Raw genomic sequence first — 18,107 nt, forward strand, 5'->3', positions numbered from 1 at the left:
AACGGGTACGGATTTGACTGGGAGGGGCTTGACTAGGACTCAATTGGAAATTTTAAGGGTGTGCATGGCAGGGTGGGGGTTGTCTTCTCAGGGCCATTGACAGCTGGGGTCCCCTATGCATTGCAGGATCTATCCCCCTTCCTTTCAGTTTACCCTAATGCCCTTCAGTGACCAGATTAAAGCTCAAATGCCAAGTGCACAGAGGCTGGGAACATCTGTTCTAAAAAAAAAAAAAAAAAAAAATAGCCACACTGTCCACCCTCCCCAAGTTTAGCTCTGTTGGTCACTATGCAGTTCCAGTCCCCGTGTGGCCAACATCTGCAGCAATGGACTAGTGCACATTAACTACTGGAGCGTGAGACCACACTAACCCACAAACCAAAGAAAGATCACTCTTTTTACAACACGGTGGCTTCCTGAAGCTCCTCTCTGTGGTATTTCAATTCCACCCAGTGGACTTCTTTTGTGCATTTTTTTTTTTTTTAATTGTGTGAGTGTATGTTTTCCATTCGGTGAATTCACAATCAAAGTCTAATACTTTAAAATAAAAGTAAAAAGCAAAAAAAAAAAAAAAAGTTTAATTCAAGAGATTTTTAATCAAGAAGGTAACTTTTTGACAATAGATGTCTAAAATGTTTAAAAAGCTTTATTATTGCAATGGTTATTTATTGTTAGCAGTAAACATTCTACCAAATATACAAAGTAAATGAAAAACATCATTTAAAAAATTCTGAACTGTACCTTGAAATTCATCTCAAATTCTAATTCTAGAAGATGGTTTGAGTTAAAAAGTCAAAAATATTCACTGATCTGTATTTTTTGCTTTCTTCTTGCATTGTACTCAGATTAATAAACAACAACAGGAAAAATAAAATTGTTTACCAATATATTAAATATTAGCAATGTGATAGTTGGACTTGCCAGCCTTTGTTTTATGTTCGTGCAAAGTTTTATTGAAGAATTGATTTGTTAGTGTACCTCAGCACCTAAGTTGTATGTTGCACATTTTTAATCACGATAAGGGGAGTTCTACTTAAGTGAAGAACTTAAGGGTCCTTCACTTTGATTAGTACTAGTGTACTGAAATTAGCATCCGTCCCCAGCCAATTCCAGTTCAGAACACCTGACTCAGTTCATCAGCACAAAAGTTGAAAAGATTGAGGTCTTTGTTTTGGCACACAGAACGGAAATGGCTGCCATCTATCCTAATTCCATGTGGACCCCTGACACTTTTGGCCCTTAGTTATTTTAGCAGTGTACCTCCCGGTCAGGGTAGCAGCAGGCAGTGTTTGCTTTACAACAAACATGTCAGAGAGGATGGAACATTCTGGAATGCCTTCTTAGAGGTACTTCCTTTCTTTTTGTTAAGACTGACCTGACACAGATGTGAGAGTAGTAGGCTGTAAAGAGACACTCAGCAGAGCACTGTCTTGTATTGAGAATTTATTTATGAAATAACCATTCCCAGGTAAAAAACACGAGAAAACAGATTCTTAAGTGTGTGAGTTTGGGGGGGTTCAGTGAATATCATAAATAAACCAGGCTTCTGGATCTTCCTGGTCCTTTTTACTCACTCAGGTGTGTACCTGTAAAGCCGGATGTCACTTTATTGGTACACCAGTCCAGGCACTCTCTGCTTTTTATGAATCAGAAGTAATGGTGGATGGAGTGGTTGATGGTTCCTGGGAGAACTGGTTTGATGGAGATGAATGAAAAGGAGAGTGGTGGTCCTGGATGTAACAGTTAGCGGTTATAACAGCGATTTGGCCTAGATTGGATAGAATGCTGGGTTTGTCTCATAAATAATACACCAACAACAAAGCCCTGTTGGCCGGTATGGGATGTTCTTACTCTCACCAACCCTTAAAAACTAAATACTGTAAACCAGTGGATAGGCATTCTCAATATATTATGCCACTTTGCAGTCTCAAAAAAAAAAAAACATTTTTGTGTTTTCCATATCTATAAATGTAATTTTGTGAAGACACAGCTTGAAAAAACACAATGATAGCTAAACCTGAGCACTCAGTTTAAATATAGCTAACATGAGAATTATGTTGTTGTTGTTTTTTAATCCATTCCTCAGACCCCCATGAAATATGAGTTTTACACCGTTGGAATATAACTTGTTGTAGCATAATGGAAACAAGAGGCAGCGCCCAGACGCAGCTTAGACACATGACAGCAGAAATAAGTTACAGCTACATTTGTTAGAGAGCAGGAAGACTGTGTTTAAGTTCTGCTAATGGAATAGCTTAAACCAGAGTCCACTAATCTAAAAGGCGACGCAAAGCCATATTTAAATTTAAACCTTGTAGCATGACAGCATTTAACTGCAGCCAATAGCTCTGTGTGTGTATGTTTATGTGTGTGTGTGTGCGCTTTCCTGAAAAGGTAGTGTGGCCACAAGTGAGTGTGGGTAAAGGAAGTATTAAATCAGTGTTAAACATATCAAATCTTTGTCATTCAAAGGAACAGAAATATTTAGAAAAATCTGTTAGATACAGGAATTGTCAAATCTCAACTTCAATCATTTTTGATATATTAGTTATGATTCTGCGGTTTTTAGGCAAAAAAAAAAATTAATAAACTGTATCTTTTAAGACAAGTCTCTGCTGAGCTTTAGGAGTTCATTAGAAATTTGCCTCTGACTTTTGAGTGGGACTACTGGCAGTGAGCAAGCCTGCCCTACTTCCCGTCACCCAGCGTCACCCTCGCATCAGAAAAACAAAGACCCACATGGATCTATTTGTGGATGCATCTTCCACGTACTAAATGCAGTCTTTTACAAACAGCATTTTTTTGTCTGCTCCTGATTCAAAATGATTTAAATGAAGAAATACACAGAAGTGCATTTTAATCTCAATCTTATTTATTTATGTCCCCTTTTATCTGAAAACCTCCACAAGAACATGTTAAAAACAGTTTTCACTAGAGTGGGTCTTTAAGCTTTTTCATTGGTTTTTGATTATTGCAACCAAAATAATAATCATAAAAAAACAAAAATTCTACAACAGTTAAATACTCCTTTATAGTTTCACAGAAGCTACAATAGCCTTGAATGAATTCAACTGAGTTAGTGAGCTTTTTCACGCCAAGCATATGTCTCTTTCAACCAGCTGTAAAAAAAGTGCACCAGAGCTCTTAAAGGTGTTTGCATGGTCCAGTTAACACCAGATGCTAGCCCATAGGTAACTTCCACAACCTCGCAAATCACAGAGCTCCAAGGAGTAAGCATGGTCCACTTAGCACCAGATGCTAGCTCCTTATCCTGCTCAGAAAACTATACATTTGTTCTGCTCGCCTGCCTTGGTCACTTCTGTGTTCATTCCTCTTAAAAAAAAGAACAGTGCATCTTTCACACAGGAACAAGTTCCTGTCTCTAACATGAAAAGTCAGATGTTATTCGAAAATGAATTAGGCATAGAAGTATTTGCTGCATTTCTTGCACTAAAAGGCACTTTAATATTTTTCAAAAAAAAAAAATGTCTTACCCTTTTAGACATTGATTGATGATTTCCTGCTTGAGTGACTAAACTTCAATTCTTTTTGGCACACTCAAAAAAATAATCCAAAGCGCCTTATATATGCATAAATTCTGGTTGTGCTGACTCATGTCGAAGGGATTTTTCAGAAGAAGGCCGTGTCAAAACGCCTGTTCCTAACTAGTTTTGGGTGTTATTGTAAGTACGATAATGCGGCTGACGTATAACATTGTTGGACATGTTTTTTTTTTGTTTTTTTTTATGTGGTAGGTTAGGAATTAGCGTAGTCACAGTAACGTTGTATAAGTGGGGTCAGTGTTTTTTTTTTTTTTTTTACCTGTTTCAAACAAGGCTAGGAGTTACAAGAATTGTGAATAGCCGAACACATGTAGTACTATAAAGTTGGGAGTTCGTCTAGCCACAATTCAATTATGTTAGTGGTATTAGTCTGTTTTTCACATGCTGCAAACAAGGTTGGGAGTTACGGGTATCATGAAGACGCTAACGTGGCTAACGTGTAGCAATATCAAACTGATTTTTTGTTTTCTGTTACTAACAAGGTCGGGAGTCACAATATCCTGATTACACTAACATGGCTAACGTGTAGCGGTATCAAACTGTGTTTTTCTTTTTGTGTTACTAACAAGGTTGGGAGTTACAGGTATCGTGAACACGCTAACGCGGCTAACGTGTAGCAATATCAGACTGTGTTTATTTGTTTTCTGTTACTAACAAGGTCGGGAGTCACGTGACTACACTAACGCAGCTGACGTGTAGCGGTATCAAACTGTGTTTTTCTTTTTGTGTTACTAAACAAGGTTGGGAGTTAGCATAGTCTGTAACATTTGTTTTAGTGCTATCAGTCTGTTTCTTTTAGGTGTTGCAAACAAAGGTTGGGTGTTACAGGTGTATTGAATACACGAGTCAATACGCTACAACGCTTTGAATGTGGCTAATGTGTAGCATGTTTCGAACTAATTCTAGAGTTACTATGAACAAGGTTAAAGTCCTACCGAGTCATTTGTCTACCCAATGCGCCACATAGTTCAATGCGGCTTATATATGACATAAGTTTGAAAATGGACCTTTTGTTATTGCCTTATAATGTGATGCACTCTATAGTAAGGAAAGTACAGTACACATTTATATCTATAAGGCATTTATGCAAATCAAATACATTTAGGAGATAAAAAAAAATCAAATTAATTGTTAACTTAGTAGATAAAAGCTTCTAGGTGTTTTAACATTTGAATTTCTGTGTGCATGAGCTCACAAGTTGGCTCTCTGAACTGCATTGTTACTAGTGATGGAGAAGAGGGCTGACAGTACTCTGACCCCAGAGCTGCTATACAATTTATATATGAACAGCGAGTTTTGAGTCCATTAGGAGACAATTCTGGGTAATTCTTTCTGGATAGTGTTTAAGTTTATTAATGGCCTTTGTGTAGTTGCTGTAAATATTGCTGCTTGGCACATGTAACTGATGGCTGATAACAGGCTGCCAAGCAACAACAGCAAGATGCATCACTTTGCGGTGGGAAAGCATGGCATTTTTCTGTGCTTAATCACCCCCCTAGGTTTTTTTATTTATTTATTTTTTTTTTTTAATAATTATTGTGCTAGAAGAACTATTCTGATAGCCTCACACATTTGTTTTTAGATTTATCCTTGAAGATAATAGTTCTATTTCTTTTTCTCTTTTCCTGTCTGCTTTGGTGAAATTAACGGTTGGATGATACAGATTCTCAGAAGGATTTGTTGGGACAAATTCTGTCAATTGTAGCAAAGCAAGCTGAGCTACTTTTAGGCCAACTCACACAGCCACTACGTACATTTTGTGCATTTCCCACTTGCAAAATTTCTGTCTTTTATAATACATGTGTGATTACGCCATTGTAGTATTTGTTTCGTTCATAATTCGTCAATGTGCGCAGATGTCCATCCAGGGTTTTGAATTGTTCAAAACTTGTGGTTGGTTTAGAACTACCCAGTTAAAGTGTATTTTACGTAGTTTAAACAAAATTCTTACGTAAAACTTACGTAATTGTGCAAGATTTTTGCGGAATGCATACGCAAATTTGTGGCTTTCCACAAAGTTATGGAAAGGACAAAGGTCCAGGTATGTCTAAAGGACCTTTCAGACATGTACCACCAATGTATAACTTTTATATCGTGTATACGACACACATATCACGCTCAAATTATGCACATGATGCACAAATCACTACTGAATTCCATATAAACAGCGCAGTAATTACACGTTTCATGTGGATTTACGTGTTCTTTGCGTGTTGTATTTGTATTTGTATAAATTTCATCTGTGCAATAAGCGCAAAATGTTCGTAGTGGCTGTGTGATAAGGCCTTTACCCACAGGTGCCTTACAGATGTCTCACCGTTTCTTTTGCTGGTAAAATTCTCAAACATAATCACAAATAAATAATATAAAATAAAATTAAGAGTAAATAACTGAGTTGTTGATTAACACATAAATTAACTTTTTCTCCAATTTTCAAAAGATCTGCACAGAAGTTGGTATAGGGATGCCACCATTCACTTTCTCCACTCAAAACCCTGATTTTTGGGTTATAATTTTGTTTCAGTTTAATGTATGATTTGCATTTCTTTAAAACAACAAAAAACTAAAAATTCAGAGAAGAAAAAACTTTTTTCTAATTTGCTTATAATCGTAGCACTTGCCGCAACTAGTTAGAGGCTAAAAATAACAACTTTAAGCAGAAAAGTCATGCACCCTCCCTAAATTTCATTTTATCTTTATTGTCAGGAATGACAGACATCACCATTTATCATTGTTTCTGTCGGTTAGATCGGGCCCCGTGTTCTCATGAACGAAGAAACAGATGTTCCACAAGGATCCTCTTTTGATACTTTTGAACTATTTACCTTTCCTTGTAGGATTGACTGCATTATAGTTGATACAAATAATAAACCCCTTGATTTTATCCAAATGTAATTGGATCACTGGCTTTATGTTGGCAGTTCTTCTATGAATACCAATGGCAAATACAGATTAAGAGGTAGACGGGTTCTCCGTTTACTGCTGGACAGCTAGTCGCTGATGCTCAATATAACCGATTTGAAGATGCATGATATGTCAATCATTTTAAACGTATTTAGAAACAGTAGATAAAACCTTTTTTTAATGCTGAAGACAGAACACTGTGATTTTACTGTGACATGCTGCCACATGGGCAGTGCAAACTCTCAACTCTCAATCAAAGGATTGTTTTTAAGTCCGGCAAATCATGGCACCAGTCAAAACAGCAAAGCTTCTTAGATGACAGGTTGAGTATTTTTTCTTCATAAAATTTTTTGCCAATCCAGATTTTGAGCAGATATGATCATGCACGTGTAGTTTTCTCCCTGTGCACTGCAACAAATGTGTCCAGTGTTTTGTGACAGTGACCCACCATACTGCAAATCACAGCTCCTTACAAATAAGACAAGAATTCTTAAAGTAATACAATAATAATAATAATAAATAATAATAACCCATAAGGAACTCATGTGCAACAAAAACATCAGGAAGGGGGTCCACCTAGTCCCACATTACTTTCTTATAAGGAAAAATGGTTAAAAGATGGGTTAAAAAAAAGCAAAAGAGAAAATGCAAATGGGGTAAGAAAAATGGTTTTACCAAAAATGATTTTAAGAAAAAAATTCTATTCACGAAGGCACAGTATTTTCTTGCAGTAGAATTATTAAGCTATTAAAAACTAAGATTTTCTTTCTTTAAAGACTGAAAAATAAAAAATGTTTGTTGTAATCTCTCTTTTTACTTAAAAGTTTTACTTAAAAAAAAAGCCACGTGGATTTGTAAATATGTTCATGTGTCTGAGCATGAATATAAGTGAAAGCCCCACACACCATAAATGTAATGGTTAACGTGTGAAATGTTAACCTTTTTTATTTTATTTAATAGCAATTATAATTTTTTTAGCATGTTTTTTATTGCTCACAATCAAAAATGTTACATTTTAAATAAATAAAATTTGTTTATTCGGGTATTTTCCACTTAAATCAACACTAAACCAATGCCAATTGAATTTAATCTTTACATACCACAATGCCACGTACTGACATAACCCTTTTAGACATTGATTGATGATTTCCTGCTTGAGTGACTAAACTTTAATTCTTTTTGGCACACTCAAACAGTAGTAGGCTTTGAATCCTGCACTAATGAACATGCATGCAAGCGCCGCCTCTCCGCCCACACCTCACTGCCACACATCCATGTTTATTTCTTTCTGTCCCTTCCTAATAGTTTGAGGAAGCTGTCCTAATCCCATCAACAGCCACTCACTCTGATTAGTGCCAGTCCACTGGTGGCCTGGAGGTTGAACAGTTGTTTGTTGATGTGGCTCAGAAAGAAAAAAAAAAACTAAAGTGTCCTTTTTGACAGTTGTGAAAGGCAGCCTCGGTGTGACTGTATCAATCTGAGGGCAGCAATTATGACAAATTACATACTTGGTAGGCAAATGCAGAAATAGGAGGAAATCTGGCTGCTGAAATACAACACAGACAGAGAGGCTTTGTTTGGACTCTAAATGGGAGGAAAGGAACATATTTTGAGTTACATTTTCTTTCTTCCAGACTATACATTTTTGGTCTCTTTCCCCATCATTCTGTCATGCTTATGTCCAGTCACAGAGAAAACAAAAGGGTTAGAATAGGCTTAATGCATTCATTCAAGTAATGCAAGCTTTGGGTTCACTGTAATATACTTCCCATGCAAATCCTGCAGACTGAAAAAAAAAAAAAAAACTTGAATAAAGATGAAATAATCATGCAGATGGAATAAAACCTATGCTAATACCATCCCTACAGACATTTAAAAAAAAAAGAATGGACAAAGTCCGGCAAGTAAATTTAACAATAATTATTTGTTTCTGTATCCAATTCTATTCAAAGTTGTTATTATTTCCTCAGGTAAAAAGCACCAATTGGGTTTTTATTTATATTTGAGTTTTTCTGAAGTTTTTTCCCTCTTAACTTTAAACAATTAACATGATGTTGATAAATGTGAGACACGATTACGACTTACCGTACAAAATGCCAAAATCTGGCAAACAAGTTGGATGTCATTGTGAATACCGTTAATGAGGTTAACGTATAGCGGTGTCGGACTATGTACTTTTACCAGTTATTAACAAAGTTGGAAGTTAGTACAGTCACAGTAACGTTTGTCTTAGCGATATTAGTCAGCTTCTTTTACATGTTACTAACAAGATTGGGCGTTACAGGTCACATGAATATGCTAACGTAGCTAACGCTTTTCCAACTTGCTTAACTCCCCTTTAATCCTTTTCCTTAGTGCTCTTACTTCCCCCATCTCTAACATCCCACTCTCTTCGTCCTTCTTCTTTTCTGTCCACGCAAAAAAAGGATACAAATATAATCAATACAAATAGTTAAGCTTCAAATACAAAGGGGTTTATACAAATATGTACCTCATGTGTCTGAAGATAAACCCCTATTGTAACAGTCAAATCTGCCCAACATAAGAGGCCTTCAGCTCTCATCTGTTTGCTTAGCTGTTGGAAAAGAGGAGTTCATTACAAAAAAATAAATAAATTACATAGCTAACGCTTCTAACTTGGCTTAACGTGTAGCGTAATACAAATAAGTTCTAGAGTTATGGAGCGCAGTCAATAAAGTCTGACTCTTGATTAATGCATCTTATATTTCTGTGTGTCTTATTTATGACATAGGTTCAAAAATTATTGAAAGTGCACCCTATTTCGCAGAAAATGGTAAACAGACTGGAAAAACATGTTACCTCAAAAATGTCTTAGTAGGAAAGAGTTAATAGTATAAAAGTAAATTTTACGTCATATTTATATATCTATATCTATATCTATATATCTATATATATATATATATATATTGTGTTGGCATATGTAATTGCATTTGCAGGTCCACCTTTTGTAAAATTGTCATGTACATGGGTAAAGCTCTGTTTATATCAGCAGGTTTTTTTTTGTACCTGGTGGAATAAAACAACACCTCATTAAATGTCAGCCAAGCTGAAGCTCAAAAACTGCATCGTCTGCCACCAGAATAATGCTTATTGAGCACAACTGTACATACGAGAGCAGCGCCTTCTGGTTTTTTTAAGCCTCCCCCCCTCCAGACAGGCTCCTACAACCTTGCAGAAAATGCACAATGTGTTTGAACTCCTAAAGATACAGGCCGTTTTGAGTTATACTTACTGTCAGATCAACCCCACAGCAATTTTATCTGCCTACTTGTTCCCAACCGGAGTATTTGATGACAACTTTGGCTGCAGCTATGCTGGCAGAAACATGCGGGCCCTCAAGTAATCATGAAAATGTGCCTCCCTTTAGCCATGATATTCTGTTCAAAACAAACAAGATCAGACCGCCTTGGTCCTACTGCTTATATGTTCCAGAAAAAAAAACAAAAAAAAATCAACCTTTTGACTTTGTCTGCTCTTAAGGAGACAGAATAAAAAAACAAAAGTAAATGGCAGCTGAGATCTCTAGAAATTCAAACTTAAAACAAAAAGCAAGATGATTCTGCTGTATTTTAATAGCAGTTCCTTGAAATGTATTTAGTTGCAAATGTTATAATACATAGATCCTACGTACATTTTGCACATTTTCGACGTATAAAATGTTGGTCTTTTGTGATACATGCCTGATATACATAATTCTAAAGTGTTTCTTGTGTTCATCAATGTGCCCAGATGTAGTTGCATAGTTTATACGCAGGTTTTACGTACAGCTTATGCAATTGTGCATGATTTTTTGCCGAGATGCTTATGCAAATTTGTGACTTTCCACGACCGTTCCAAGTATGTCTAACAGACTTTTAATGCATGTACTACCAATGTGTAACTTTTATATCGTGTATATGGCACATATCACGTTTAAATTACGGAATTGACGCACAAATAGCTAATAAATTGCATATAAACAGCACAATATTCACACACGGTTCATGTTTGGCGTTGGTTTACATGTTCTTTGGATGGTTTATTCGTACTTCTTTGGTGGTTTTACTGTGGTTCATTCCTGATATGTCTGTGTGTCACACAAGTGTCAAGACATTCAGTGGATGAGAGTTTCTGCAACAAAGATCCTATGGGAACCACTCACTCCCCAGCACAGAAATACAGCAAAAAGCGTCTCAATAGTTCTATATGCTGCAATGCATCATCCACGACTTGCGTCATGACAGCATGTCAAGGAACATTAGACCTTCTCTGAGGCAAGGATTAAAGTTTTACTTCATGATATTAAGATTTACTTCCTCGCACTTTGGTATTTCACGTCTAGAAATAGCTTTTTCACTATTTGCTCCGTGTGTTGTTCATACAATAACATGCTTCCACTCGAGCAATAATAACTGAACTCCTACGCAATAAACGATGTGACAGTTAACACAGAAAACGAATTACAAATACATGTTTGGGCCACAAAACACAAAAGAGCTTTGTTGTGTTAAAAGAAAACCAGAAAAATCCCCTTAAAATCCCTCTGACAGTCATTGTGTTGGTAAAGTCGGCCTCCATTCAGTCAAAGAAATCAGCGAAGCAGCCAACATTAGTCTCTTGACATTGTGACGACAGTTCTGGGTCTGTGGTTTTCTTTGCCAAATAGAATTATTCACCACCTTCAAACCTTCAGAACTTTTACAGGCCTTACTGCTGGTGCGATATGTTTGAATTCTAGTGGCAGTGAGGCAGGGAAGTTCTTAAAGCAGCTTTCGCACAAAGCTGATATGTCAGAGTGCCTAAGACCACGGCGTCTATTGTGTGAAAGCCACTTGCAACACTTTGGGAGGTGGCGCACAAATGGACAGAGCCATATTTTTTTTACAGTTATGTCCTTCAGCATCTGTACAAGCAATTTCTTTCTAGGAAAGTTCATCAGAAGAGAAATGGCAGTTGTTCTATTTGGAAAATGCGATAAGACGAAGGAAGTGTGCCATAAAGATGTGAGATAAGGTCGTAGCGTAGATGCCATTAGGTGTGAGCTTCTTATCTCAGTTTTTTTCTTTTTTTTCTATTTTTTTTTCCAGTCCTTGAAATACTCAAATAGCAGAGTGAGTGGTAAATCAGCTGAAGTGACAAAACAACAAGAGGACAACTCTGATTCAAAAAACTAAACCCTTCCTCTAGAAGAAAGAGAAAAAGGGGGATTGGTTGTACAAATTTAAAGACCTACTCTAATGTAAATTGTATTTTGGGAGTTTTTAACATGTTTTTGTTAGAATTTTCCTCATGATGGAGGACATATGTAAATAAAGTTAAGCCTGGACATGCATTTCTGAGTATTTCTTTATTCAAAATATTGTGAAGTTGTGAGGTACCAGATCTCTGCTTTGCTCCATTCTGATACACTCGCTTGTAGAAAAATAGATCCATGTACGTCTTGGTTTTCTTCGTCTGAGCTGGTGTGTAGCCACAAACTCCAAGGGCGAATTTCAATGAATTCCCTAACCCTCCAGCTTCTCCCAACCACAACATTTTTCCCTCCAAGCAAAGAGCAATGGAAAAATAGTATCCATTAAAACCAGACGTCACTACCACACAATGACGTCTTGAATAGTCGCCGGTCATTTATTTAGCGCATAGCTTCCAGCGCTTGGAAAATACATAACATCGGTTTTAAAACTTTAAAAACCAAGGGATAGAGAGGGATACTTAGTCCTAAATCTCTACGGTTTCCCTTAAAAAAAAAAATCAACAAAAAAATAGTCTGGACAACACTAAAGCACTTACAATTTGAGCAATAGGTAGACCCAGAGGGGTAGGGAACAATTTTGGATTCTGCCAAAGATTGCTCACCATTTTTGCTCCATTGCTAATGTTAGGTTCGGGGTATGAAGGCCTGTAAGCTAGTGGAAGACGGGAAATAAGATCGCACTTATTTCCCGTCTGCACCAACAGATGGGAAATAAGATCGAACTTATTTCCCGTCTGCACCAACAGACTCGCCCACGATTTAGAGGCAAGCTTCTTGTGAACTCCTGCCGCTCTGCAGAAACTATGTCCTATAAATTGACAGGATTTTGGGGATAAAAACGGCATAATCCTAATTAAAAGACCACTGGGAACACTTTTAGATCAAAAGATGACCAGAGTAGGACTTTAAACAGCAAAATTACATGTTTAACAAAATAAAAGATGCACACAGAAATATTGTTGCTGTGGTCTTTAACCAAAGCCAGATGTGTGCATGTGTGTGCGCACATGTATGCATATCAGTGTGTGTGCGCGCATCTTCTTCATGGCAAGAAATCAGCTCAGTTTAGCACATAATGGAAATGTGAATAGCCCAGAGCAGCTTTCTCCCACACAGGGAGAGATCTGGCTGGAAGCTGGCTCCATCTTTCCAAATCACAACAGTGAAAGGGAGTTAGCCGGGTTAAAATCCTGCCCACTTCTCGCTTTCACCCTGAAGCTGTTCACAGCTTTGCCCATACATTACTTAGGCAGGTCATCCAAACAGGTCTCACTAACAGTCTGAAAAGCATTTCCACACACACACACACACACACACACACATCCACAATGACTGAAGACACACACTTGCAGGTTCAGCTGAGAGGTGAAGTTGGTGAAGTTGTGCATATTGTGACAAATCCCATTTTCTGCAGTCCATAATATCATAGCACCCCCAAAAATATTCAGCTTCATTTAACACAAACCCAATACTTATTTATTTTTTGCACACCTCAACATCAAGATAGACCAATAATGCATGAATAGTTTGCTTCGACCATTACTCAACCTCTCAGACATGAAGAACAACGAGAGAGCCTTGACTTACAAGCTACTTCCAGAGAAGCGTTGCGGCTCACAGCCTCTCCCATATAGTTTCGGGCCACACACACATAGTTGCCATCATCTGGTTTGCTCCGCCGTCCGTGGACGATGCGTAAGAAGAAGAGGGAACCACTGGGGAGGAGCATACGGTGGGAGCGGGGGTTGTCACGGTCCGTCTCAACGCGCTCCCCGTCTTTATACCATTCCACCGAGGGGATCGGACGGCCTTCTGCTTTACAGTTGAGAGTGGCGGGTTCCCCTTTGGATACGATGAGGTCAGAAGGGTGCTCAACAATGCGGGGAGGAGAATCTTCCTGACGAAGACGAGACGCTGGAGGGACAAAAAGAGAGCAGGAGGTCCTGGTGAAGTAGTAATCATAAAAATATATCTTCACTTTAAAAGAAATACGTTTCTATGAAAATGCATAATGAAAGGGTCCATTTTGGAGTGGAGCATTACATTCTGTAAACCAAAATACTTGTACTTGTGATATCTTTTTTTTGAAAAGTAAATGCTTTCATGAAACCTTTTCTATGCCTAATTCTAACCAAACAGTGGTAAACGCAACAAAACGAAAAACGTTATAAACATGAACCTAAACCTATACATGCTCATCACAGGTAAGGACACAGATTATTTTTAAGTAGATGGGAGTGAGGCTTGTGATAGATATAAATTATGCCTCTATGTATTGTATGGCAATAAAAAAAATGGATTTGTTCATCGAAGTTCTGACAACTTATTGTATTTTTAGCACTTTCAAAAGTGACAGTGTGCCTTGTAATTTGGAGCCCCTTTTAAATGAATTGTCACAGTAAGAAGGCCCCCGGTTCAAGTCCCAGCTGGGGGTCCTAAAACAGAACATCAATGGGGGACCTTTCTGCCAGGAGTTTCCATGTTCTCCCCGTGGTTTTCTCTGGAGAATCCGGCTTCCTCCCACCATCCAAAGACATGCTTCATAGGTTCATTGGTTACTCTAAATTGTCCCTAGGTCTTGTGAGCTTATGGGTGTGTGATTGTTGCCCTGCAACAGACTGACGGCCTGTTCAGGATGTCCCCTGCCTTCACCCACAAATGGCCGGGATAGGCTCCAGTAACCCCATGACCCCGAAAGGACCAAAAACAGGTTTAGAAAATGGATGAAGGAATCTGGTTGTTTACTGATGTCGAAGCAATTTTGAGCCCTACGCTGCTCTCTGTCAAGATGTCAGTCTTTATTATTTTAATTTTTCTTAATGGCCAAGCAAGTTTGGCCATTGTTGGTAATACGCTAACGTGGCTAATGTGTAGCAATGTTGGAGTGTTTTTTTTCTTTTTCTTCTTTTACTTAATAGTAAGTAGCAAGGTTAGAAATTGGCATTGCTAAAAGTGGTGGTTAGTTGAGCAAATAAATCATATTTTGCCCCATAAAACAGTTTTTATTTGACATATGATCCCATATTAAATATAATAAATAATTAAATAGAATTTTCTAAGATTCGTAAATATAACCAATACAATTATTATTTAGCTTCAGGAAGTTTTCTTAGTGTCACTTGCTGCCCTGAGGGCGGAACTTCTTCTTTCTACACCTTTTATTTGTTTATTTTTTTTAAAGGTCATTGTACCTCATCAGTATTTTCATTAACAGCACCAACCAGGCATCAAACACGCTGTCTGAGTGGGAGCATTAAAGCAACTGTGAAAGTGGATTTCCACACAAACACAAATAAAGTCAACATTACTGTGTTACTAGGCATCATTATACATTTGAGGTAGTAGAAGCCCATTTCATTAAAGGACCAGACATTGGTTCTACTTTAATTCAATTGTTCGTCCTCTAATGGGAGAAAATCCACCCAAATGTACAATCTTTTCTTACTGCTTCTTAGTTTACGAGTACATTCCAATTTCTGTGTCAAATGGCCTTTCTTCTGTCATGTACATGCCAGCAGCTAAGAATGTGGCTTTAGATTGGCTTTAAGAGAAAGCAGAGAAATATAAATAAGCCATAAATACATGAGAGGGATGTTACGTCGAGTATGGCCTTCAGTTGTGACAAACGCGCAAATCGCAGTGGCAACCGGAATGTTTTGGGAGGTTCCACAGCAACAAGAAATGAAGCTGCAAATGTGGGTAAAAAGGAAGGTGGCGGCCACGCTGTTAAGAGCTTTTGTTGACAAAAAAGGCGCTCCATTATGTGGTGACAACACAACCAATTTAGTGCAACATTGGATTTTAGAAACAGGATTTTCTAAATTATAAACTGAGAAATAAGTCACATTAGTGCAATGTGAGACACAGTGGGGGGATATGTGACTTGTTTGATATTTTCTGTTACTCTGCAGCTATTTAAAAGGGCGCTGTAACTAACTTTCAATTAGATCAACTGGCTCAGTGGGTGGGACTGTGACGTGACAGAGTGATCCTGTGACATTGTTTGTTTTTCTTTGCTGTGATAGACCCCCAATCTGTTCCATTAGTCTGTTTGCTTTCTGAATCTATGTTTTAAGCTGACTACCCAATGACAGCTAACTAGTATTCCTTTATGGCATTTAAACAACGGTCAACACATGTTTTGTCTGTGTATTAAACCTTTTTAATTGACTTTTATTTGACATAAATGTAATCTCTTTTACATCTAAAATGTCTCTCCCCATATGCAGAAATGGCTTTTGACTGTTACACTCCTTCATATCTAGGCGAAAGCATTTGTGGGGATCTGTCCATGGTGCTGAAGCGGAAAATCAGGAAGAAACAAAAAACCTATTTCAGCTCTTTTAAAGCAACTCCTAAAAAAAGTCAATTTAGGTTGACAGTCTTCAAGCAAAAGCGTTCAGAGGAACTCAATTTGGGTGTCGAACTGAAAGATTAATTTGTCTGTCAAGCAAAGGGCAATTGTCATTCAAGAGCCTCCCATGGCTTTAAAATCAAGTTGGAAATGTCAAAGTTCGTCTTAACAATTTGAAATCTGGAAGTTATAAGACACGTGCAGACGTCCAGCAGGGCGACTTGTCTGAGTTCACAGAGTACGGGTCCGAGGTATCGCGCTGTATCAAATCATTTCAACTAGTCAGACGTGAGCAAACCTGCAGAGGTTTCACAGAAGCGCACAGTGAAAATCTATATCTACAGCCCACAAGTTGATCAATGATGGAAACCAAAAGAAAAACAAGCAAGAAATCACTGCAAACTGCTGATCCTGCAATGGCAATATGATAGAAATCTTCTCGATCAACAAAAGCTTCAAAACTGAGTACATTTTGGGGTCATTTCGGGGTTAATTCTATTGATGCTCAGCTTGCAGCCCCTAAACACACCACCTCCAGAAAAATGAGGACATTTGCTTTACTGACACACATTTACGTTTTAGTTGAGGTGAAAATAAGTTCAGTGGATCCCAAAAGGAGGAACAATCCTTTTTTTTTTACGATTAGGGGGTTGAAATGGGTCAGCATTAATGCCGTTGTGTGTGTGTAACCTCTACAGCAGAGCAGGACTGAGTCACTGTACTCAACTCAGACGCTGCATGGGAGGCACTGTCTGTATTTCAAGAGTGAAAACTTTTCAGCCTCATGAAAGAAAAAAAGTCGGGGGGGGGGGGGGGGGTCTGCAAACCATTTTATTTTCCTTATTGTATTGATTTAATTCAGTTCATTTCAATTGTTTACATCCAGTTTTTTTCAACCCCAACTAGGAGATGCTGCAGAAAAGTGCGCATTTGGTTTGAACAAACAACTTTCCCAACCATCAGCCATTTGGCTTTAAGCAGCACAGATGTGGAGAAACCCAGACATGCATGAGGATGTTGCTGCATGATCATCATATTAATGGAAGCGTGCGTCTCTTTGGCGCACTCGAGCAGTAGGTCGAGATGCTTTGATCTGTTTGCAGCTTCATGGATGGAATGGAATGAAAGGATGGAGTCAATGACTCACCTTCGGTTCGGATGCATAGAAGTCCACAGAGGAATAAATAGAGTAGAGGACCCATTCTGGCATATTTGCCTCAAAAGCTACCGGCGCATGGATTCCTCTTCAAGGGTAAAAGCGGGAAAATGGAAGGAAAAAAAAAACCCAAAAGGAATCAATTGATCAATAAGTCCGGGTTTGACTCGATCACTGTGTGTTGATTCGCTGTTTGCAGGTAAATTAAGCAGGAGCAGCTGTTTCAGCCTCCTAGGAGATGAGCGTTCTCAGTCAGTCACATGTCCGTTCCTCCTCTCCAAAAGCGCACGGAAAGAAAAAGCTGTGGACACTTCCCGCAGACGCCAATTCAAACATCATCGACGCCCAAACCCGCGACAGCAGCTGGCGGTTCCGTTCTGTTCTCTGACAACACTTCACCGGGTCCGGGCGCAGCCACACGCAGCCGGGACAAGTTGTGGGTGGAAAGGTGGAAATGGAATTCACTCAGAGGTGAGTGACTGAGTGGTGCGCCGTGCGGCACGGCACGGCTCAGCCCCTCCTACTCACTCCAGTGCCCCGGGAGAAAGTGACCCACGAATGAGACAAGCGCTACAATATCAAAAATAAAAAATAAAAAAATATATATGTTTTACTTTCAATGGGTAAATGTGCCAAACCAGAGGCGGAGCTACGGGGAAGGGGGGGGGGGGAGGTACAGCTGGCCCCTATCAAAAAGATTTGTCCCCCTGATTACTGAATTGACTATTAAGAAGAAACAATCATTGCTAAAATAATAAAAGCAATATTTTTAAATGAAATATTGAGCCCCTCAAATTATTTGCTACGCCCCTGTACCGTGTATGCTGGCTGATTGGATACGTCCATTTTCCTTGCTATGGCAAAAGGACATTTTCA

General features: G+C 38.4%; 1 protein-coding gene across 3 annotated transcripts in view; it reads right to left on the reverse strand.

Moving 5' to 3' along the window:
- The window catches only part of LOC101156842 (roundabout homolog 2), a 125,527-nt gene extending 107,747 nt beyond the window's left edge, over positions 1 to 17,780 (reverse strand). The window contains exons 1-2 of one of the 3 annotated variants that reach the window (XM_023962382.1): positions 17,223 to 17,780; positions 13,309 to 13,635 (exon numbers count right to left, since the gene is read on the reverse strand). In XM_023962382.1, coding sequence (XP_023818150.1) covers positions 13,309 to 13,635; positions 17,223 to 17,277 — 382 coding nt within the window. In that variant the 5' untranslated portion in view covers positions 17,278 to 17,780. The remainder of the gene's footprint in view (positions 1 to 13,308; positions 13,636 to 17,222) is intronic. The other 2 variants (XM_023962380.1, XM_023962381.1) reach the window with 2 other exon arrangements.
- Positions 17,781 to 18,107: the final 327 nt, after the last annotated feature.

The sequence above is a fragment of the Oryzias latipes genome, chromosome 14, assembly GCF_002234675.1.
Source record: "Oryzias latipes chromosome 14, ASM223467v1".
Classification (NCBI taxonomy): domain Eukaryota; kingdom Metazoa; phylum Chordata; class Actinopteri; order Beloniformes; family Adrianichthyidae; genus Oryzias; species Oryzias latipes.